The sequence below is a fragment of the Frankliniella occidentalis genome, unplaced genomic scaffold, assembly GCF_000697945.3.
Source record: "Frankliniella occidentalis isolate FOCC.00 unplaced genomic scaffold, Focc_3.1 Scaffold9, whole genome shotgun sequence".
In the NCBI taxonomy this organism is placed as follows: Eukaryota; Metazoa; Arthropoda; class Insecta; order Thysanoptera; family Thripidae; genus Frankliniella; species Frankliniella occidentalis.
In genome coordinates this window covers 1,435,005-1,457,181 of record NW_026267139.1, presented here as the reverse complement: position 1 = coordinate 1,457,181, position 22,177 = coordinate 1,435,005, and the positions used below count along the sequence as shown (strand labels likewise).

General features: G+C 44.0%; 5 protein-coding genes across 5 annotated transcripts in view; 2 read left to right on the top strand and 3 right to left on the bottom strand.

The window, feature by feature from the left end:
- Nucleotides 1-4,802, bottom strand: part of LOC113211889 (leishmanolysin-like peptidase) — a gene marked incomplete in the record, with an annotated part of 46,662 nt that extends 41,860 nt beyond the window's left edge. Inside the window, 1 exon segment of the mRNA XM_026430416.2 lies at nucleotides 4,587-4,802. Within this exon segment, the coding sequence (XP_026286201.2) occupies nucleotides 4,587-4,682 (96 nt within the window).
- Nucleotides 4,803-5,628: 826 nt separating this feature from the next.
- On the top strand, nucleotides 5,629-8,089 carry LOC113211879 (ferrochelatase, mitochondrial). The gene is made up of 9 exons (XM_026430397.2): nucleotides 5,629-5,792; nucleotides 6,025-6,238; nucleotides 6,323-6,425; nucleotides 6,502-6,620; nucleotides 6,707-6,808; nucleotides 6,896-7,061; nucleotides 7,161-7,317; nucleotides 7,412-7,527; nucleotides 7,606-8,089. The coding sequence occupies exons 1-9, from the start codon at nucleotides 5,762-5,764 to the stop codon at nucleotides 7,807-7,809; spliced, it is 1,212 nt and encodes a 403-aa protein (XP_026286182.1). The 5' UTR covers nucleotides 5,629-5,761; the 3' UTR covers nucleotides 7,810-8,089.
- Nucleotides 8,090-8,172: 83 nt separating this feature from the next.
- LOC113211878 (BUD13 homolog) lies at nucleotides 8,173-10,372 on the bottom strand. Its single transcript, XM_026430396.2, has 5 exons — nucleotides 10,117-10,372; nucleotides 9,033-10,011; nucleotides 8,778-8,932; nucleotides 8,494-8,675; nucleotides 8,173-8,391 (listed from the first exon to the last, which is right to left on the bottom strand). The coding sequence occupies exons 1-5, from the start codon at nucleotides 10,230-10,232 to the stop codon at nucleotides 8,222-8,224; spliced, it is 1,602 nt and encodes a 533-aa protein (XP_026286181.1). The 5' UTR covers nucleotides 10,233-10,372; the 3' UTR covers nucleotides 8,173-8,221.
- An 801-nt stretch (nucleotides 10,373-11,173) lies between these two features.
- Nucleotides 11,174-17,319, top strand: LOC113211875 (structural maintenance of chromosomes protein 6-like). Its single transcript, XM_026430395.2, has 18 exons — nucleotides 11,174-11,366; nucleotides 11,510-11,631; nucleotides 12,499-12,697; nucleotides 12,785-12,943; nucleotides 13,017-13,261; nucleotides 13,344-13,463; nucleotides 13,553-13,686; nucleotides 13,774-13,977; nucleotides 14,073-14,269; nucleotides 14,346-14,483; nucleotides 14,565-14,752; nucleotides 14,834-15,141; nucleotides 15,231-15,914; nucleotides 15,999-16,167; nucleotides 16,248-16,361; nucleotides 16,490-16,687; nucleotides 16,767-16,900; nucleotides 17,020-17,319. The coding sequence occupies exons 1-18, from the start codon at nucleotides 11,297-11,299 to the stop codon at nucleotides 17,048-17,050; spliced, it is 3,414 nt and encodes a 1,137-aa protein (XP_026286180.1). The 5' UTR covers nucleotides 11,174-11,296; the 3' UTR covers nucleotides 17,051-17,319.
- A 330-nt stretch (nucleotides 17,320-17,649) lies between these two features.
- LOC113211887 (glutamate receptor ionotropic, kainate 2) overlaps nucleotides 17,650-22,177 on the bottom strand; it is a gene marked incomplete in the record, with an annotated part of 188,040 nt that continues 183,512 nt past the window's right edge. Inside the window, 5 exon segments of the mRNA XM_052276428.1 lie at nucleotides 17,650-19,677; nucleotides 19,873-20,364; nucleotides 20,609-20,806; nucleotides 21,159-21,422; nucleotides 21,725-21,829. Of these exon segments, the coding sequence (XP_052132388.1) occupies nucleotides 19,393-19,677; nucleotides 19,873-20,364; nucleotides 20,609-20,806; nucleotides 21,159-21,422; nucleotides 21,725-21,829 (1,344 nt within the window).

Below are 22,177 nucleotides of genomic sequence, written 5' to 3'. Positions count from 1 at the left end.
TCTCTCTCTCTCTCTCTCTCTCTCTCTCTCTCTCTCTCTCTCTCTCTTTTGCTCTCAGTGTCAGAGTCTGTCAACCCTTTTTCTGCTGTGCCTCTATAGAGAACCACCAAGCCCACCCTGCCCAAAAAATTGGTAATTTTCGTGTCTAAGGGTAAAGCTATGCCAAATGTAACCTCTGGAGTGACAATGTCACGTGTGGGGTGCCTTTATCATAACGTCTGCACAACCATATCTTTTTACTTCTTTTTTTAACAGTGGCAATGGCTGCTATAATACCTCTATTCCGGGAGTCGTTATACGGTTTTACGGCAAAGCTAAGAAACAGGTACACGCAATTTTAAAAAAAGAGGGGTTCCATATTATTCTCTCTCCATCTGAGTTCGTCTTCAAAAAAATAAAATAAAAAAAGATTCCAGCAGCTGGGCTGCGGGATCATAGCCTCCGTCTGTCTGTCGAGGGCCAAGTTCACGCGCAGGCTTTCCCCTCCATAAAACTGCGGCCCCCTCCGGCTGCAGCGCTATTCGCCCCCCGGACGCAGTCTCCCGCCGTAAATCTTTAATTTCTCAACTTACTTTTAGTTTTTAATGGGTTTTTTGTGCGTGGGTGGGTGTAGTGTACACACCAAAATCTTTAAACTCATTTGATCATAGCTTACAGAAACCTAACATGCTCAGCTTACGAATTGACATTACGCCGGTATGAACAAATTTCTCTATACTGGCGTATTAAGAAGATCGTAAATGGCATAAGATTTTAGTGAGTACAAGAAATACTGCTTTAGCGGCTGCTTAACAAAACGTTGAAGAATCATCGTACCAATACGACTTTTTATGTGACGTCATTGATGTTCTCTCCCAAGAATTCCATATTGTTTCAAAGTAATAACAAATTTGTCGTATCATGACGGCAGTCGCATCACACAACAGCAGCTGCATACTCGTTACTGTACAACTTGCGTAAGCATGTGGCTATGTATAGACATACAAACCAACATTGCTAACGAACTTGACAACAAATATCTCGTAAAATGTCGAAGATTTTTTCAACAGTGCACGTCCGATAGTTAACGACTCTGGGGGTCATTGCGGCACGAGACAAACATATCGAGAAACTAGTGGGTCTGCCAGAGCGCGAGCCGCAAACATCACAAACAACCCCGAGTTCGTGTGTAGAGCTCGGTGTAGAGCACCGTGAAAAAGAAACTCCACCCTCCGAGAACGACGTAATTTGTGCCCGATAGTCGCCGTCAGAGTTCGAACACATACGGTTCCTATGCCTATACTCTCGGCAGCAGCAGACGAATGGAGTTAGTAACTCCAAACGAACACCACAAAGATTTTGGATCATTTCGTAATGAATTAATTCTTATTCTTACTTAAAGCACCGAAATCTGCTCAATAAAATGAACAAACGTCTCTTATTCGCACGGAAGTGTGGAGCAACACTCAACGCACTCAAAGTTTATCGATAAGATTTAGAAGACGAGGGTAAAAAGGTTCATCTTCACTGTGAAAAATATTGCCGTAAGTTTACTAAATTTGTGTAAAATCGAATTGTAATTTACGTTGTAAATTTACGAGAGCACAATTTTTACTCACCAATATGGATTTTAAGTCGATACGTACTGCATGTTTTTTACGTTTACAAATTGTAATTTTACAACTTGCGTCAAGGAAAATTTTCCAGTAGACCTTCCCTATTTTTAACAGTGTTTTGATGTGCTACTCCCACGTCTCACATGCGCTCACTCCCCCCCCCCCTAACATGTCACAATAACACCCGCGTTCAAAAAGAAGTTAACTTTATCTCGGAGTAATCGCATTTACTAAAAGGTCCGTCTCGCGCAATCTAGGTGTAGTGATCTCTCTCTCTCTCTCTTGCAAGCAGCAATAGCGGGCGTGGTGGGGCGGGGTGGGGCGGCCCCCGCAGGCCCCAGCAGCGACCCCTGACATTACCTGAGACCCCACCTACTCCTGTGAGGTATGGCTATACGGAGTACTGCCAGGAACAAGCTCACCGCCGCATAGTCGTCCTCGTTGCGTAGTATTTAGAATACCGCTGCCCCCCTCCCCCCCTTAGCTCCATGTCCATGTCCCGGTTGGTCCCAGATCCCACCGCTGGCCAGCTGCTCCAGTGCTAGTATGCAGTGTCTCGGGACTCAAGACCAATGCACGTTTACTTGCCTTTAGAGTTGGAAATTTTCAGGAAAATATCCGAAACATTTCCGAAAATTTCCGGGAATTAACGGAAAACTGCCAAAGTCTGGGAAATTTTCCGTCTTTTACAGGAAGTTTTCAGTTTTTTCCTGAAATTTTGGGGAAACTTTCCACGGTTTCCAACCCTACGTGTCTTGCACGTTATTCGCGTGTGAATCGTCCTCGTTTTACTCATTCGATTGTCGACCAACTGCGGGTGCTCGCTCGGCGCCTGCGAGACTCGGGTTAGCCCACCCCGCCGTGCACCCATGCACTGCAGGCGAGATGTTGCCTATCTAGCAGGCGCTATGAGAGCCGATATAGGCCCGACTTTTGCAGAGGTTCGTAAACGGCCAAAGACGGGCGCCCTTTCTGGATGATACCTTCTCTGCACGTTTAGATACCCGTTTGCACGGTCTGGTACATACCCGTTTGCACGTTTGGCACCTGTTTGCACGCTGGGGAGCTGGCCATTCAAAAAAGTTCACACAAAAATTAACATCAAACTCACTCAACGATATATCGTGACGCCCACATGTTGATGTCCACGTTTGACCTGTGCGACCAGAACTGGTCCTCTGAAAGGGAAGGAGTAGAGGGGGAAGGAGTAGAGGGGGAAGGAGAAGAGGGGGGAGGGGGGGGGGAGGCGATCCGTCGATGTGATTAGAATTAACGTCCGAAGCGACGGACCCCGTGCGCTGCGACGCTAGCCGCGACCACATAGAGTTTAGCTATGAAGAGTCCCTTTTAAGAAGACCCCGCAGCAGCCGAAATTTACACCCCGTGCGACACTGCTGCGGTCCCCCTCCTGTGGGTCTCGAAAAACACACCTGCGGACCTCTGCGCTGCGCGCTGTAATTATGCATTTGGCTTTGGGGCCTCGCGGAGGGGAGAACTAGTCTATAAATTCAGAGGCACTAGAGAGACACAGCTTCGGGAGGATAGGGGGGGGGGGGCTGTCTACTGCTGGGCCCGAACAGCGTCTCGGCAATATCCGTACTTAAAAAGCTCTGGAGGCTCGATGGAGAACACACCGCCATTCCAGAGGTCCAAAGGAAAAAAAATACGGACCTCATAATGAAGTCTCAGGGAAGACGGGAGTGAGTGTGTGTGTGTGTGCGTGTGTGTTTGAGGGAGAGGGGGAGGGGGGGATAGCGGGCGATGGGTCGGGCCCAGGTTGGCCCTGACAGGGTCAAAAGGGACACAAACAATCTCCCCGGGCCGGGCGCTGAGGCGGGCCAAAGGAGTCCTCTATATTGTCGCAGTTGAAATAAAATGAAATGCACAACGAGAGTGTTGTATACACGTCGTCTAGTTACATGAAAAAAAGGGGAGGACACTGACTCAGCCGATTGAATTGCTCATCTCTCACAGTCACAGTACTATTGCTATCCTTCAATCCCGCAGAGGAAACCAAAACTATTCTAGAGACCAGACACAGTCTGCCGGCAAGAAAAGCGCAGAAAAGTACACTTCAATAACTTAATTAAAACCATTTAGTCGCTTAAAATTAATAGTTAAGGAGTGTTTATAAACATGAAAAGTTAACGAGAAAAGTTCTACTAATTTGTTCTCACAAATCTCATCCAAACTGGTGAAAATTGCTGAAATAATACCAATCTACTTAGAATAATAATGTGAATGTGCAAGACTCAAAAGTTTTGTTGAGACAAAACTGAGGATTTAATGTTGAACGTTTTAAAAATCCCTTAGACAAAGTTCCACGACATGGGATATTTCTGCCTACTGAACAAGTAGAACAAAATTTAGGGATTTAAAAATACTAACGATGTATGAAACTAAAATTATTGTAATCTTATAAGTATTTTCCCCCTATTTAGATTGAACTACTATGAGTTTTGGGTTTGTAACTGTACAAATTACAAATTTTAAAAGTTACTATGTCCTGAGTATCTGCTTAGCATTTTAAAATGAAATTTCAAAAAATAATAATATATTCACTGAGTCTACAACAGCAAATAAAAATAACAATTTTCTATCGAAAAGTAAGGCTTTTAGACATTGGAACAGCTGGAAATAATGTTGTCACTCTCATGAGGACAGCGTGCAATCGATGTCAACTCACAAAAACGGCGCTTGTCTCCAAAACTAACCTCTGGCTGTCACTTTCTGCTGCTTGACCCTCTTTCTGCTTGGCGCATAAACAAACGACATAACCTAACCAGCGCCCAGCGACGAAAATCTTTTTGGCACTTCAGCGCGCCCGGGACCTTCCCCGGACGCCACTCTGTAGCGTCTGGCTCCCCCGAGCGCCCCGCACCACCCGGGACACCCCGGAAACGCGCTCTACGGTGGCTGACATCACCTCCGCGACGACGGCGACGACGGCCAGGACGGGGAGGAGGAGGTCCCGTTCCCCGGGTCACTTACCTCGTGATCCTTGGGGTGGACGTGCGAGCAGTGGTGGCTCGAGGAGCTGGTGGCGGCCACGGCGAGCACCACGCCGACGACGCCCCACAGGAGCATGTCGACGACGCGCGGAACAGGGGTTTTAAGTGACGGGGCGCGGGGGGTTGCACGGCGTGAGCTGCGGCCCTGATCGGCCTTCCGCGGCGGGCGGCCACGAGCGACTGACTGGACTTGGACTGACTCATCTCAGAGCGCGGCGGGGGGCGGCGGGCCGGGGTCGGGGCGGTGCGCCGGCGGGGGGGGGCGGTGGGGGGGGGGGGGGGGGGATAAGGGCGGAATGTCGCGCTGGCGGGTGGCCGTCAAAGGGTGCACGACGATGTGGTTGAGCCGCTTCCAGGACACTCTACATCAGAAAGAAACTGAGGGGGAAAACCGTAAGCGGGCGAAGCATGCAGGAAACAGCAAAAAAAATAGATTTTGTTTACAAAACTAATTTTATGATGGCTGTAATAACGTAATATATAGGGATCAGTCGATCGGCACTGTGCTTGCTTTGTTGTTGTAATTACACGGCACCGTATGCATGCATCTATGCGCGTTGCATACTCGCACGGGGCCGTCTTATTCGAACCCTCAGAACACGTCGAGTTGAGGCTGATTTTCTGAATTTGGTTCAGCTCAGGCGGAGACTGCGATGTCGCAAACTAGAGGAATGATTATTATTACACACAACTCCAAACGCCGCTGCCGGTCACCTTACATCAGTAAACGTCGAAAAAGAATTGCTGCTGAATCCAGTGGTCCTATCAGAGCTTTCAAAATCAGCGCCATTCTCATGAGCAGGCATTCTGTGCACATTATCCACTACCACAAAATGAAAGAGGTGAGCTCAGAATGAACAAATTTAACACCTTTGAACAGTCAAAATCGTGCACAAAAATAAGCGATAATTTTTCTTTAAAATTTTGTTACTTTGGCGTCCCAAAATTCAATTCTACAAGTCAAAAAAATAAAAATAAAATAGACTAGTAAACTTTCTACGTTGGTACAAGACTATGTTGATGAGGAAGAACCTGCGATTCACTTTGGGGAAGTAGCTGCCGACGCATCAGTTCTCCAGTGATAGAGTGAAAGTTGTGGAGTAGCCCCTTTTTATTTGCGAACCTGTAAAGACGTGCATCTCTGTAGCCCCCAAAATGAGAGCTTTAAACACTCTTGCATTTTCAAGTATGGACACTTTATCTTATTTTGGATTAGACTTTGCTAAAATATTACTAGGGTTATGTGTTGTGTATGAGTTTCTCTTTTCTCTGCTTCTGATTTTGCTTAACTTTATAATAGGATGAATGAATGGTCTAGATTATGGATGGCAAACAAAATATTGAATATTTCTGTGAATGAAAGAGTACACTGTTGCCTCAGATATTATCACACCTGAAACACACCAACTCCATTTCAGGGCTCCAGCTTCCACGACATGCCAGGAGTATTACAGGATCATCAGTGCCTGGAGCGCAGGCTCAGCCTGAACCGACACCACACCAAGACACTAGCCGCCCCAAGACAGCCGTTCTGATGCTGAACATGGGTGGCCCTCAGAAGGCAGAAGAGGTTGGAGAATACCTGCTGCGGATCATGACTGACAGAGATATGATTCAGCTTCCAGTTCAAGGGTAAGGTATATCCAATTAGGAGTATGGTTCCTAAAACGAAATGGTGAGGCAAAATTCGTTTAATGACTTTTTTTTTTTTTACAGATATTTGGGGCCATATATAGCCAAACGCCGAACTGCAGATGTCATAAAGAAGTATGCTGAAATAGGTGGTGGCTCACCAATTTTAAAGTGGACTCAATTACAGGTAAATACCAAGGTACTAAATTAATTTTTCTCTAATCTAAATTATATTTATAATAATATCATTGTACTTGTTTAAGGGGGATCTCTTGTGTAAAAAACTAGATGCCATTTCACCTAAAACAGCACCACACAAGCCGTATGTTGCATTTCGATATGCAAATCCCTTGACTGAAAAAACTTTAGAAGACCTGGAAAAGTAAGTCAATTACACTAGATACTTCTTTTGTGTAAAGTTGCTACCTATGCCACCAGAAATTTCACTTAATTGAAATGCCTTTCTAGGGACAAGCCTCAGCATACAGTGGTCTTTTCGCAGTACCCACAGTACAGTTGTGCCACAACTGGTTCCAGCTTTAATGCTATTTTTACCCACTACTCCAAGAAGTAAGAATTCTGCTCATACAAATTTTCAACTATACAAATTACAGTAAATTTGTTAGTACAAATGTTAATGTTTGTTTTATTTAACAGGCCTATGCCTGCAGGAATGTCTTGGAGTATTATTGACCGTTGGGCTACCAACCCTAAACTTGCTAAGGTGTTTGCTGAGAGAATCACAAACGAGCTTAGTAAATTTCCTGAAGACATTCGCAAAGATGTCATTATTCTTTTCTCTGCACACTCCTTACCCCTCAAGGTAAGATTTTTAGTGAGGCCTCATGGTAATAGCTATTTTTGTCATCTATTGCATCTTTACCATATTCACATCTTTTTTTGTTTGTGTTGTTTCATGCAGGCAGTGAACAGAGGAGATCCTTACCCATCAGAAGTTGGTGCGACTGTACAGCTTGTAATGGACCAGCTGGGTCACTGCAACCCATACAGTCTTGTATGGCAGTCAAAAGTAGGTCCTTTGCCTTGGTTGGCTCCATTCACGGATGATGCCATTAAAGGTAGGCAATAAGAAATACATCAAACCATTGCAACATGTTGTTAGAATGTCTTAAAACCATACATTAAACTAATTATTTTCCTGAAAACCTGCAGGTTATGTGAAACAAGGCAAAAAGAATTTCATTTTGGTGCCAATTGCTTTTGTTAATGAGCACATTGAGACACTCCATGAGTTGGACATTGAGTATTGTCATGACTTGCAAAAAGAGGTAAAAAGGCAGTTGACATTATTTTATCCCCCCGATTGAGCTCAATTCTACTGTGACTCATTGGCTTTCAATTTTCAGCTGGGTGAACTCAACATTAAACGAGCTCCGGCCCCCAATGACCATCCCCTTTTCATTGAAGGAATGGCTGACATTGTGAAATCTCACCTTGAAGGAAAAACAGCAATCAATCCAAAGTTCCTGACACGGTGTCCACACTGTGTGAATGAACGTTGTCACTCCTCAAAACAGTGGTGGAGAAGTATTTGCAAACTTCCAGCCTAGTTCACTTCAAAAGCTCTTTCCCTCAAATAAAATGGAAATGTTAAATGTCATGCTTTGTGAAGACTAAATTTGTCTTAAATATTAGGTTCCTTCTCAGTAGCCTGGTAAATAACTGCCATAAAATTTATGAAATGGATTGATTTTAGAGTTATTATATGCAACTTTTCTATATAATGGTTAGTTACTTTTAAGTTTATCTGTGATCTAATATTTGCTGCTCAAGGGTCTATACTATAAAAATGTGCAAATTATTATTTCATTAAAATATATATGAACAGAATTCATGTTATAATTTCTAAGTTCCTCAAAGTCTCTAGAAATCTGTTTAGCCTCTCAGAATGATAAGAAATAAGTCTCAAAAAATAAAATTGATTCATATTTAATTTTGTTTTCCTTCAGAGCACCTGTAGCATTACATGTCAGACGTACTCCACTTGTAGGCCTCCTCTTCCACTGCTTTCTTAGCATTGATTGCTTCAAACCTCTTCTTTTCATATCCATTTGATCGATCAACACCATCCCACCGATAGCCAGGTCGAATATTATAGCGATTTGGAGGAAAGGCCCCTTGATACAAGGGAACTGGAATAAAAATAGAAAAAAAAATAAAAAAATTAACAGACCTCATAGACATAGAGCATTTCGACATTTAAAATGGGTATCAAGAAATGAATGTTAACTTACGCTTTGATTTTGAATCCTCTTTCTTCTTATTTCTTAAATAAGCAAGCATAGGGTCTCCTTCACGATCCTGTTCACGAAGATAACTGTCTAAGTCTGTGTCATCAGCATACCGTGCCAGGGGTTTTGACATCTCATGCATGTCAGCAGCAAGGCGATCCTGCTGGTCTTCTGTCTGTTTCAACCTAAAGGAAAAAGCAAGTGAATCAACAAAAGCAAATTGCGGGCAAATAGGTGTGCCTCCAATGTATCTTAATGAATGAGAGCTTTAAAGATTAAATGCTCACCCTTTACCCCATCTGCTATACTTTTCTTTGTGTTTGTTTTCTGCTTCACTTTTAATTCTCTGCTCTTCTTGTTCACGTGCTAAATCCCTCTTCAATCCTGTTTTCCTATCTCTCTGTACTGCCACAGCTCCTCTTCCAGACAGTGCAACATCCATCTAAGAATGAAAACTTCACATTATTTCTTGTACAATGGAAAAACATTTTTACATGAAAAGAGGAATGTTATACTAATTACATGCAAAAAATAATACATACCTCTTCAAATGCCCTGTCTTCTCGTCTTTTCAGTTCCATCAACTCTTCTTTAACATGTTTCGGATCTTGAAGCCCAGCTCGCTTGCCATCTAATGTTTTCTTCATTTTCCCATCCTGTTTTCTGTCTCTCTCTTCCTCCATCCTAGATTCTCCTTTAGTTTTTCTTGGAGGAGAGGTGTCTGAATCATATCTATGTTTTTTCTGAGTTACGTGATCACCTCCTCGGTTTGGTTTTTGTTTCCTCGGAGGTGAAGCATCCGAATCACTATTTCTTCTTCTTCTGGCTGGTGATACTTGTCGACCTTTCCTTGGAGGCGATGCATCAGAGTCATTATGTCGACCCTTCCGAGGAGGAGAAGCATCAGAGTCATTTTGTCTCCTTTTTCTTGGAGGTGAAACATCTGAATCACTGTCACGTTTCTTCCGTGACAATGTCATAGATTCATCAGCATACTTCCTCCTTGATGAATCCGAACTGCGTTTGAGTCTTGGAGGAGAAGTATCTGAATCATCTCGACGCTGGCGCCTAGGTGGGGACTTGTCTGAATCATAGCCTGAACGTTTACGAGGGGGTGATGTATCAGAATCATCTTGCCTCTTCTTTCTGGGTGGAGATACATCATCATCATTTTTTCTTCTTCTAGGAGGAGAGGAATCTTCGTGATTTCTGCTTTTACTACTCTTCGGCTCGGATCCCTTCGGTCTTATGTCGTATTCCTCCTCTTCAGATGGAACATCATCTGTTGGTTTGGAACCTCCAGACGAAGACACACGAACATCCCCATCAGTGTCACCTATTACCTTCCAGCGTTGTGTCTGTTTGTACTGGTCTAGTGCCTTCACTTCAGCAGGACGTTCGTCAACTAGCCCAACAATTTGGGGTGCATCTTCATTCAGCTCGTACAAGTCCAACGCACTCTCATCGAGCTGTTCGAGTTTGCTGAGATCTACGTCGTCGTCGATGACTTTCACCGTGGCCCTGAAACAGAGGTGCAGAGCGAATTTCAACGCTTGACACGGAATGCCATAAAGTAATGACGTTTCGAACGAATACCGATCAACGGTAGGTTGCTTCAAGACTTACCGAGACGGGTCTGGTCCTTTAGGCTTCTTTTTCTTCTTTTTCTTTCCATCGGTAGACTTTGAAAGATATTTCTTAAGATAATCCTTTTGACTAGGTTTACCAGTTTCAGTCGACATAGTGCACTTTTCCGCAAAATGTTAAGATGACAGCAACGAAAACGATGCACGGTTCTAGAGGTTATGTTGACATTATGGATACCAACCTCACCGAACATGCAGAAAACTAAACTTCATCCCTGGAGATGTGTTTACATTCACTGTTTAAAAACATAAAATGCCATCATCTTTTGAGAAGAGTCTGCCGTAGGCTTTAAAAAGCACGAGACGTTCTGTCGCACAAAGGTTGCTTTCGGAATCGTCTTGTTTGCATTTTTTTTAAGGTTGTTGAACCTTTATTCTATGTTTGTATGAAAAATTCAGGAAAATATTAAAAATGGCGCGATATTTCAAAGTTGACTGCGCTACAGGTTCAGACCTTGGCAGCATTTGAGTTTACAGGCAAGCGAGGGGGAGAGGAAAAGTTAGAAGGAAAAGCAGGAAAAGTACGACGTCGGGAATATACCCTGGCATAACTTCCAACCTTCCAACACGCCAAATTTTGGTCAAAATGGACCTCAAGATGTGTCACAATTGATGACAATTTTGACATCGCGAGATGAGCCAGCACCGCTCAAATTGCTCAAATTCCTCTTCCCGCCCCAACCCCTTCTCAACTTCACAGTTGATGGATTTAGAAGATGGATGGAGTGGGGGGTGCATTCGCCAATCGCATCGTATGTCATTCCACCGACGCGAGCGCTATCTAGCGGCCATCGTCGATTTTTCTTCCCCGTTCCTTCCGAAGGGCGTGAGTTACAAGCGATCAAAATGATTTTGAGTCCGAGAATGTACTTCATTGCGTTCCCAAGTGGGTAGGAAAAGTTGTACTCTTTCCCCTGACACCACGATCGACATGTACCCCACCCACCTTTACATCCGAATTCGAACCTTGCGCGCCTTTTTCACGTTGGCATACAGCGCTCCTAGCGGTCACAAGTGGCAGAAGGCGCCATTTCTCTTTCTCCCCCAACCACCATCACCATCCCCGTTCGCAACCTTTGTTTTTGTCGTCTGCGATCAAGTTGCGATTGCACAATTGTTTTGTTTTGTCATGCCCGCAAGTTAAAGAGGAAATCTTTACGATGTCTCTGGAAAACTCACAGTATACTTTTCACAGTCTCCAGAATGCGTCCAAGGAGGAAGTCAAGAAAGGTAAGGCCGTCTTCGTGCACCCCTGCGATCCCTTAACCAGCGTGAGACAGTAGTTTTGAATTCGTCCGGAATTTCGTCACCAACTTCTATAATTTTCCGTGTCTGCGGTAGTTTGACTTGTCTTCACTGTTTCTTGCTTCCAGAGATTGACAGAATAGCGAAAGAGGCCGATCGAGCCTCTGATGATGCTCAGGACGACGAGCCTGAAGGGGATGAGTTTACTCAAGAAGCCGGCACCCAGAGTCAGAGTCAACGAAACGTACGGGTAGGTAAACAGTGGCACCACGGTGAACGTCTCCCTCGGCGAAGCGCGGAAACGGCATCGTTTAAGTCATAGGAACGTTTGGCGTCCTCACCTGCGAGTCGTGCGCAGCCTGCAAGGCGGGCCGCGGGCCTTTCGTAGCGGCCTAGCGGGCTGGCCTAACCAGTACGTTGCAGGCGCTATCCACTGTCGGAGGACTTTAGTTTGCCTCAGGCTCTGTGACTAAACTAAACTTTTTTGTCCTGGACTAAATCCTACGTGCAACCAACTTCTCCTGCCAACGTCGCCTGCCATCCCAGATTTGTTTTTCTCTGATTTACTGTGTTTTCTTTCTTGACAAAGTAATTTACTACAAGGGTTTTAAAATTCCTTTGTTCCCTGTTATTTTATTCCTGTTATCCCTGGAAAACAAATTTCTGGGTGCAAGTTACAAGGCAACACACTTTGTGACAGCACCTTGCTCAGCATTTATAGGAAAACGACCTCCTTGCCTCCTTTCTCCATTCCTTCCCTAACACCTGTTGTTTTTCAAGGAAAACACGTTTCTCACAAATACCTGATTGTGCCCCTTTATGACTGATGAAGTCACGATTCTTTCACTTTTGAGGTCACCAGTGAGGTCACAAGTGCTGGAATCGTGACCTCGTAAGTCATAAAGAGTTCATGATGTGGGAAAAAACTTTTCCTTGGTTTGGAGCTTCTACCCAGTGAGAAATGATCAATCCAATAGATATCAATTCAACGTCAATGATGAAAATGTGTCCCACAATTTGATGATATTTTGACGAATGTTTGTCAAATTGATGTATTTTTGATTGTCCATTTCTCACTGGGTATCAATCTAATTTGAACCTTTCCACGGTGTTGTAGGAACGACCTGTCAGTGGAACAATTCTTGAGGTGCTTCTTCAAGATTTCCTTTGTCATGCTCACATGAAAGTTATTCTCAACAAAGAAATCAACTTCATCGTGGGAAGAAATGGTAGTGGCAAGAGTGCCATTCTCGCAGCCATAGTTGTCGCCCTAGGTGGCAGTGCTAGCACAACTGGCCGAGGAGCAGCTTTGAAGGGTATGATTACTAGTATTTTTCTAACTATCCTTTCAAAATAGGTTGCTGTTTGATGTATCATGATGGTTTCTATTTATTACTTTGTAGATTTCATAAAGCATGGGTGCAATATTGCGAGAGTTACATGTGTGATTAGTAATGCAGGGGCCATTTCGTACAAAAAAGAAATCTATGGAAAAAAAATTGTTGTTGTCAGAACACTGCATGGTACAGGTGGCTCTGCTATTAAGTTGAGGTCAGAGAAAGGTAAGCCTTTGGACCCCATTTTCTCTCAACACCTTTTGCACATTCTGTAATGTTTATGTTTGCTTTTTTTAAGGAAAATTAATTTCCTCTAAAATGGAGGATTTACGAGCTATGACCCTACAATTAGGGATACAAGTTGATAATCCAATCAGTGTTCTAGATCAGAACACTGCTCGACATTTTCTAGCTCAAAGCAAGCCTGAAAATAAATTTGAATTATTTATGAGGGCTACTAATTTAGGGACTCTCCAAAAAATACATATAGCTATCAATTTATCTCTTGATAGTATCAAGCTAGAGATTGACAAAAAGAGTCGAGTAAGTTGTATTCAATTCTTCTTTAAGACAATGGATCTGTTGCTATGATCAATTAATTGCCAATCTCCTTTTTGTGTTTCAGCAACTTGTTGATAACAATCGGGAGGTTGAAAAGGCTAGACACTTATTTGAGCTATTGGAAAATCTTGAGAAAGATCGGGACAGAACGAAAGATTTGAAAATGGAATTGCTCTGGGCAGAGGTAAGACATATTCATTTATGTAACAGCTTTACTAAGTGACTGAAGTACTTTTATTTAACGAGAAACACATGCCATCTACTTTTCTTAAGGTGCGAGACTATTTGATTAACCTGAAGCGCTTACAGAAGGATCTTACGAAAGCTCAGAAAGAAAAACAGCATTTGGAGGAAATGTTGTTATCAGCTGAAAACACCGAAACAGAACCACTACTCCAGGAAATTGAGTAAGACTTTCAATGCTGTTAAAATCTAAATTTTCTAATCAAAATTTTCCCTTTAAAGCATGCTACCTTAATAACCATTTGTTGTAGGGCATTAATAGCAGATGTAAAAGTGCTTGAAGAGCAGAAAAGACAAGCAGAGATAGATATCAAAACCTTAAGAATTTCATTCACAGCACTCAACCAGAAAAAGCAAAAGTTACAGCAAGACAAATGTCAGAAGGAAAGCAAAATTAAAGAAGAAATGAAAATGATTGATGATTACAAAGCAGAAATTAGTTCTCAAGAACAAAAGTTAGTTGGTATTTGGTATTTGCAGGACCCTCATATGTTGTTTTGTTTTTTTAAGTCTATTCCGTGATCTTACTACTGCTCTTGTGATCTGTTAGGATGTTACCAGAGCACATGGATACCAGGAGGAAGCACAAAGAAGAGATGCAGGAACTCCAAAGACAGTTGAATGACAAGAATGACATTAGTCATTCTAAAGATGCTGAGGTTCAAGAACATCAGCGTCAGCAGTCTGTGGTGAAAGATGCTTTAAAGCAACTTCAATACAGCAAAAGGCGACATGAAGATGAGCTTAGTATGTACTTCTAAAAAATTCCTATTCATTACATGTTGTACATTACATTGCTGCTTACATATGTGAGCCTTTGCAGGGACCTTATCTGGAAAACTTAAAGGATTCCAGTCCAACAATCAATCAAATTTATCTTTATTTGGGCCTTACATGCCTGAATTAGTTAGACAAATTGAGTTGTGTACCAAGTTTAGAAAGAAGCCAGTTGGACCTTTGGGTAATTTCTTTTGTGTACTTTTATAATGTGGAATAATCTATACAATTGAAATAAGTAAGTTCCTTTGGTGTTGTTTTTTAGGAATATATGTAAAAGTTACGGACTCTAAATGGACCCTAGCTGTAGAGTGTGCCATGAAATCTCGGCTTAGTGCCTTTGTAGTTGAACACACCGAAGATAAGCATGATTCAAACCTTCTCAATAATTTAATTGAGAGAACATGTCAAGGTTCCAAGCCACCAGTAGTCCGATGTGGTTTTACTACAAAGGTAAAGTTTTCAACACCATGAGAAAAGCCATTTGGAGTAGCTTTGTAAAATTCGAACATACAGTAAAAAATTTTTTTTCAGGAATTTGATACTTCTAGAACGTGTGCTCGAACCTCTGAGTATTGTAACGTTTTAGATGTTGTTACAATCTCAAATGTAGTTGCTAGGAATGTCCTTGTAGACCAATTGAAGCTCGAGAAAACTTTGCTCATCCCTTCAGATGATGAATGCTACAGGTTGCTGCGTTCAAGGAATTCTGTACCAAAGAACTGTGAGAAAGCCTATACTATTAATGGTGATCAATACATCCCAGCACCTTGGTATGGTTCCTACGCATCTGTTCAACAGTCTCCCAAAATTTTAGAATCGTCAATTTCTAATGTGATCAGGTATACTTCATAGCTATCCAGAACCCATTTTGGTCTGCATCTTTCAAACAATTCCAATTCGGAGGTGTTTTAACTCTGTGCTTTTACAGGACAACAACTCAGAGAATTGGGGAGTTGCAGGAAACACTGCAGCATTTGCAGCAAAATATTTTAACATCTATTCAAGATTCATTTAATATTGGCAAACAGTTAGACAAGTGTCGTCATGAACACAAAAACATTTCTGCGGAAATTTTATCAACAAAAGCAAAACTTGAAAAGTTAAAAGATGTTGAACAACCAGATACAAATTCTGTGTCTGTGTTGCGTGAAGAACTTCTCTTGAGGGAGCAAGCGTTGCTGCAGCTGAAAAGCAGTCTTGATGACATTCCTGCAAAATTAGATGCTGTTGAAGCAGAGAGAAATGAATTAAAGCTTAAAGGTTCAGAGGCTCAAGCCAAGCTCAAGGAAATAAATGAAAAAATTGAAGACCACCAAATAAAACAGAAAACATGCAGGGGTCAGTTAGATGAACTGCACAGTGCTAAAGATGAGAAAAGACGAAAATTAGAGCAGGTTAGTAAACAAGAGGACCAATTGATTGTTCGTTCTAATGATCTGAAAGAAAAGCATGACAAAGCTAAAGATGCTGCTGAGAAATATGAAAATCACATTCGTTCTGAGTTAGAAGAAAGACAGCTGAAAGCAAAAGAAACTGCTGGGAATTCTCAAACTAACAATCAGAGACCTAAAGAAAAACCAAAGGAGTTTCAAAGTCAATCTAGTACCAACAGGTACTGTTATATTCTTGCTTACAATTACCTTTTGTTTAATTCTGTGTTGAAAGTCATCCAATCTTGTATTCCCTTTCCTTGCAGAAATATCCGGGAAATTGATCAGGATTTACGTTCCCTAAATAGGAAGCTATCTAGTGCTGAAAGTGCACTTGGCGAAAATTCAGCTACAATAGAGGTTGAATATAGAGATAAAATGTTGGCCTACAAGGCTACTCAAAAGTACATTATTCAGTTGAAATATAATGCAGAGGTATGTTTTATTGTTGAAACAAATAATTAAAAACACACCTCTGTTTCATGTGAAACTTTACAATAGTCACTTGATTACAGTTCATAATGAGGGCTCTTCAGCAAAGGAAATCGCTATACCAAACTCAAAAAATGCTCATGGGTGGTGTAGTTTCTCATCAATTTGGTAGAGTCTTAAGAATTCGAAATTGTACAGTAAGTTTGGTTCGGTTCAGTAGTCATAATGAAGCATAAATATTTCAAATTTATTATATTTTAGAATTTTATTTACTTTGCTCTTTTAAAATGCTTGATTATTTGTCCTAATGTTATGCATTTTACAGGGCAATGTTCGCGTTGACTCTAATAGAAAGACATTGGAAATAAATGTTGGGCCTATTGATGGAGGGGAGACAGCCGGTCTAGGAACGTCATCTCTCTCAGGTGGCGAGAGGTCCTATGCAACTATGGCTTTTGTCATTGCACTATGGAATGCGACTGAAGTTCCTTTTTATTACTTAGATGAGTTTGATGTTTTTATGGTAAGTTTAAAAATTGTGACATGGTTGTGGAAAGATGCAATACTAATATCTATGTTTCACATTTTATTGTGCTCTCCAGGATATGCTCAACCGGCAGACCGTGCTCACTCTGCTACTGCGCTTTGCAAAGCAAAAACGTGGATACCAGTTTGGTTTCTTGACTCCACTTGACACCACTTCTATCAGTGGATCGAGCCGAGTTACTGTATTAAGGTATGTTATCTTTAGATTATTTTGTAGAGGGGGGTGGGGGGGTGGGATTGAAATATTGATAAGACAGTCACTTTGCTAATTTTTCCTGATTACTAATCTGTGTTTGTTTGCTTTTGCAGGCTAGCTGATCCAAGAGACAATCCCTTATAATGTTGCTTCTACTGGGACAAATAATATGTTACAGCATTCTCTTCATTTATGTCTTTTAAGCTACATTTCGTAATGTATTGAAAAAAATTCTATTTTAATTGTTTTCTTATAGTTTTGAATATATTTTGTTGCATGTTAATCTTATACCTCTACAATCTTGTTCTAACCGAAGATCTTGAAAGAAAGGTCTTACCAATTGACACCTTGAAGCCCACTTTTTGGCTTTGAATTGAAGAATATGACAATAATAAAAAGAAAGAAAACAACTTTTCAACAAGTTACTGTTATTGAGCCGTAACCAGTCTTCTAAATGCATTTCAGATAGAGATCTTAAATATGAAAGTTTGAGGATATCTATAGTCAAATGTAGACCACCTGCTCTGGTGCCAGGGCGCTCAGGGCGGGCCGCCGTTTCTGCAGGGATGCTTGGCGGGTTGGCCTACCCTGCACGTTGCAGGGGCTGATGTTGAGGCTCAAGGAGACACCCAGGCCCAGGGGGAAACAGCTCCAGACCAATGAGAAGGCACCATCTCAGCGTCCGCTGCATATTGCCTCTTGCGCCATTTGTAGGGCAGTGGGATGAAGAAGGTCACAAATAGTGAAAAAGAATCTCGTGTTTATTTTGCTTTGACTCAAAGACCAGAAAACATGGTATGTCTTGAAATATGAAGAAACCAGCAAGGTAAGAAGGTTTTGGACCCCTAAAACATTGCTAGGCGAGTGAAGCAGATTGTGGCGTTTAGATGTGACAGTGTCGGAAAATAGGCTGACTTTAGATTGGGCCTTTTCGCCAATCGGTCATGAACTTTAGGTAAGATGTTATGGGAACTGTTAGTAACCCATCGTCTCCAAGCTTAAGTCAGCACATTTTACGATTTACATAAGGAACTGTCTTTACATGGCATTGGTAGGCTCACACATTTCCTCAGTCAAATTTCATGACAAAGAAGAGACTCATAGTCAGTTCGTGATTTTTGTTTGTTCTATTTTTCTAATTATACATCTACAACGCTTTAAAGTGGTCCGTACTCAAAGACATTATAAAATTAACTGTATTCTCAAATAACTGACTGAATGCATGTTTCCAAATTAGGTTGACGCTGCGGCATTGGTTCTGTCAATGAGAAGAGACTGCAGGTATCCTGCATTCCCTTGGGGAACAAAAAAAAAGTGTGCTGACTTTGCATTACTTTGTACAGACACGAGATGATTCAGTACAGGACCCATGATCCCATCACATTTTTTTAAATATAATTTACAGAGAACAAACAAGTGAGGACGAGTTGAGTTCAACTTTCCTCACTCACTTACACACTCTTTCACACTCATGTACAAATCAGTCCAATATTGATGATTGGAGCACACTCACACCTCAACGAAACAGGGAAATGATATACATACGAGTTGGAGTAAAGTTTTCATCTGTCAGTTTACAGTGTGCGCAATGTTAGGATGATATGATGCCGATACGATGACGACCTTTTGGTCCGGAAGCCTCCGTCTCTTCAGTCACACCTGTCGCTGGCTGTCATGTCCGTCACCGTCACTTCCGTTTCAGTCGCGTCATCGATGTCCAGTTCCTGGGTCAAGGTCGGGGTCAGGGGGTCACAGCCTGGGGAGATAGGGGTGCCCCGCCCAGTTAGCGCTCACAGTCGAAACAATGTCCAAACGACATGTCGCCGGGACGTCAGATTTCGGACTGCCGACACGTCTTCGACGTCGTTTCGATTTACCCCCGCGCGAGGTACCAGGCACCTGGACAGTGTGGCGTGTTTCTCATCGCTCAAACGCTCGCACTACGAAACAATCCACCCTGGCGGACGTTAAAACAAAACAAAATAAAAACAAACACACTTTCCATTTCTCTGATGGTCTCTTTACTCTCTATTCGGCGCAGCACGGGGGATGCCCCCGTGACTTTTAATTATTTATTTTTTTACATAAACGAAACTATTAAACTCCTGTCCGTTTTTTGTTGTTTTTGAGGAAGCACAAGGAAACACAACAACGCCCGTGCGGCGAGTCTTTGGCGTCGTGCTTCAGAACCGGCGGCGGCATCCTGGGGCCGAGTGCACGGCGCACGGCGGCGCCTGCGGCCCGCCCTGGAGACCCTGCAGGCCGCCCTGGAGGCCCTGGAGGCCCTGGTCCTGGTGGGCCGCGGCCTCGGCGGCGGCGCAGTCCGGGCCGCACGCGTCCGGGGCCGGCCCGGGCAGCGCGGCGAGGTGGTGCAGCGCCGAGGACGAGGCCGAGGCCACGAGCTGGTCGGGCAGCACGTCCACGTCGGCGTTGAGCGCCTGGCGGGAGGTGGCGGCGGACACCGGTCGGCGCCGCCGCTCGTGCCCCTAGGACGGCTGGAACGTGACCATCTCCATGGCGTGCGACAGCGGGCTGGGCGGGCCGTGGTGCGGCTGCAGCAGGCCGTGCGCCAGCCCCCCGTGGCCGCCGCCGCCGTGCGCCTCGCCCTGGCCGTGCAGCTGGAACGTCTGCAGGTCGATGCTCGTGCCCGGCACGTAGCTGGGCGTCATGTGGTGGCACGTGTGGCAGCGCTTCACGGCCGGCCGCTGCCGGGGGCCGAAGCAGCGCAGCGCGAAGCGCAGCTCTTCCCCCATCTCTGAGCACAGCGACCTCTGCAAAAAAAGAGTTACAAAGAAGTTGAAAAAAGATGAAAAAAGTTTTAATTGTTTGGAAAAGTTAAAAAGAAATTATAAAGAAATGGGAAAAACATAAAAACAACCCAAAACCCTTACAAAAAATTCCCCCACAAAACAAAATTGAAGACAGCAAAACATTTTTGTCAAAGTTTGTTTGATTTGCTCACTCACCCTGTCTTGTCGTGCGTTTCTCTGCGAGTTCCAGCAGAACTCGATCACAGCCACGAAGATGGCGAGCACCAGGCCGCACAGCAGCACCACGAACACGCCGCCGATGTTCTCGATGCCGAGCGCGCTCGCCTTGGACTCCTTGTTCTTCTCGTCCCGGTTGCAGACGTCCCCCGTGTTCTTCCACCACTTATCGTACAGCATCTGGATCACGCCCTTCTCCTGCAGCTCCAGGATGGCCAGCGAGATCTTGTCCCTCCAGGGCGACCCTTTCGGGGTGGCGATGCCGTAGCCTTTGGAGTCCAGGAGGCCGCCGATCTGCGTCAGGTTGCAGTCCCGCTGCACCGCGTAGTCCAGCATGGTGGACTCCATGAGGAAGGCGTAGTTCCCCTGGAGCACACGCTTCACTCCCTCCTCGTAGGTCGAGACGAACACGGAGGGCTTCTTGTTCTCCATGAATCGCCACATCTTCTGGTAGATTTCTATCTTGGAGTCCTGCCGGTCAAGCACAACAAGTAAGTATAGGACTTAAAATTTTCCTGGAAATTTATTTTTCGGAAATTTTTCAAGAATTTCTGTTCAAATGTTGGAATGTTTTCCGCAAAAGTCGCTTTTCGTTATAAATTTTCTGGAAATATTTCAATTGTTTTCAACTGTTAGAGGAAAATTTTGCATTGAAAAATGCCCAGAATTACACGAGAATACCACAGAGTGGAGTCCTCGTCGAGGTGCTCCTCACCCTGAAGAACGTCATGGTGGAGCCGCCCTCCAAGGTGCCGTACGAGATCTCGGTCTGGTCCGCCAGGTCGGCGGCGTTCTCGATGGGCGTGATCATCCGCTCGACGGTGAGGAAGGCGGCCAGGTTGGCCGTGTACGAGGAGATGATGATGAGCGTGAAGAACCACCAAATGCCGCCCACGATGCGCGTCGAGGTCGCCTGCGGGGGACGGACACGAGAAGGTGACCATGGAGTTTGCAAGAGTTCAACAACTTGGGGACCGTCCATAAAGTTCGTCCGTTTCTTTTCTTTTTTTTTCTTCAGATTCTATCGGCAAATTACAAGAGCTTGGCGCCTGCGAGAATCAGGGTAGGCCAACCCGCAGTACACGCATGCGCCGCATGGACGATGTTGCCTACCTACCAGGCGCTAAGGCAGCGTGCATAGGCTGAACTTGGCAGGTTCGTAAAGGGAAAAAAATCTTTCTTGATGATCCCTTACAGCTGGTTGGAGGGCTCTTTTTACGTTTAAGGAGTACATTTACCGGTTGAGGACACTTTGCTGTGCTCACCTTGGGGTTGAGACCGGAGCCCTGGCGCAGGAAGGTGCCCGTGATGAACCAGAAGCTGTTGGAGACGGAGAACTGGTTGTGCACCACCTCGGGCTGCCCGCGGCCCGTGCAGTTGGGCACCGTGTTCCACTCGTAGGGCGAGAAGCGCGCCATCACGAACAGCGTGAAGCTGACCAGGAGGTACGCGGCCAGCACGTAGATCCAGATCTCCACCGCCAGCGGGTTCATGAAGGAGAACAGTCGCGTCGGCTGGGACGTCGGGACCTGCGGCGACGTGGAAAGGGTAAGTTTAATATAATAAGGGGAACTTTAGCCGAAAACTAGGTAGAGATTTTATTAGTCCAAAAGGTGTTTTTTTTGTTTTATTTTTAATTGGAAACTTTTATGGAAAAAACCGGGGAAAGCCGAAGGAAAACGAAACATTTTTTTTAAAAGTAATTTTCTCAAAGGATAAACGTTATTTTAATTTTTGGGGAGAACAATACGTTCTCTTCTCGACAATTTAAATCTCTAGCCGCAACAGCCAACTGCCCCGTCATTGACTTTCTTCTTTCCTCGACCTTTACCTTGAACAGGATCCCTATGCCGAGGTTCATGAACGGTTTCGTAAAGTCGATGACGCTCTCCCTGGCGTAGTTGATGGTCATGGAGGCCACGGCCAAGTCCGCCCTCTGAAACAACGAAAACAACAAGAGCGGGGTGAGTTACGGTACAAAAATAATACCTCGGCGACTTTACTTTACAATATATAATTTTTCGCCGACAAAACAGTGCCGAACGCGGTCGTACTTTATTTTATTAGAGACCTGTAGACCTCGCGCGTCTAAAGAAGAATACAAAACTACTTTAATTTCGTCTTCTGAAAGTTCCCCCCGCTGCTAAAACGTGCCTCTACATTTTCCCGTGCAGTTGGGTGGGTGAGCGCCGGCCCGTGCACACAGGCGCGGTTATGGCCTGCTCCTGCCACCAGGTGACAGAGGAGAGGGCACCTGCTCCCAGCAGCTCAATTCAACCCCCCC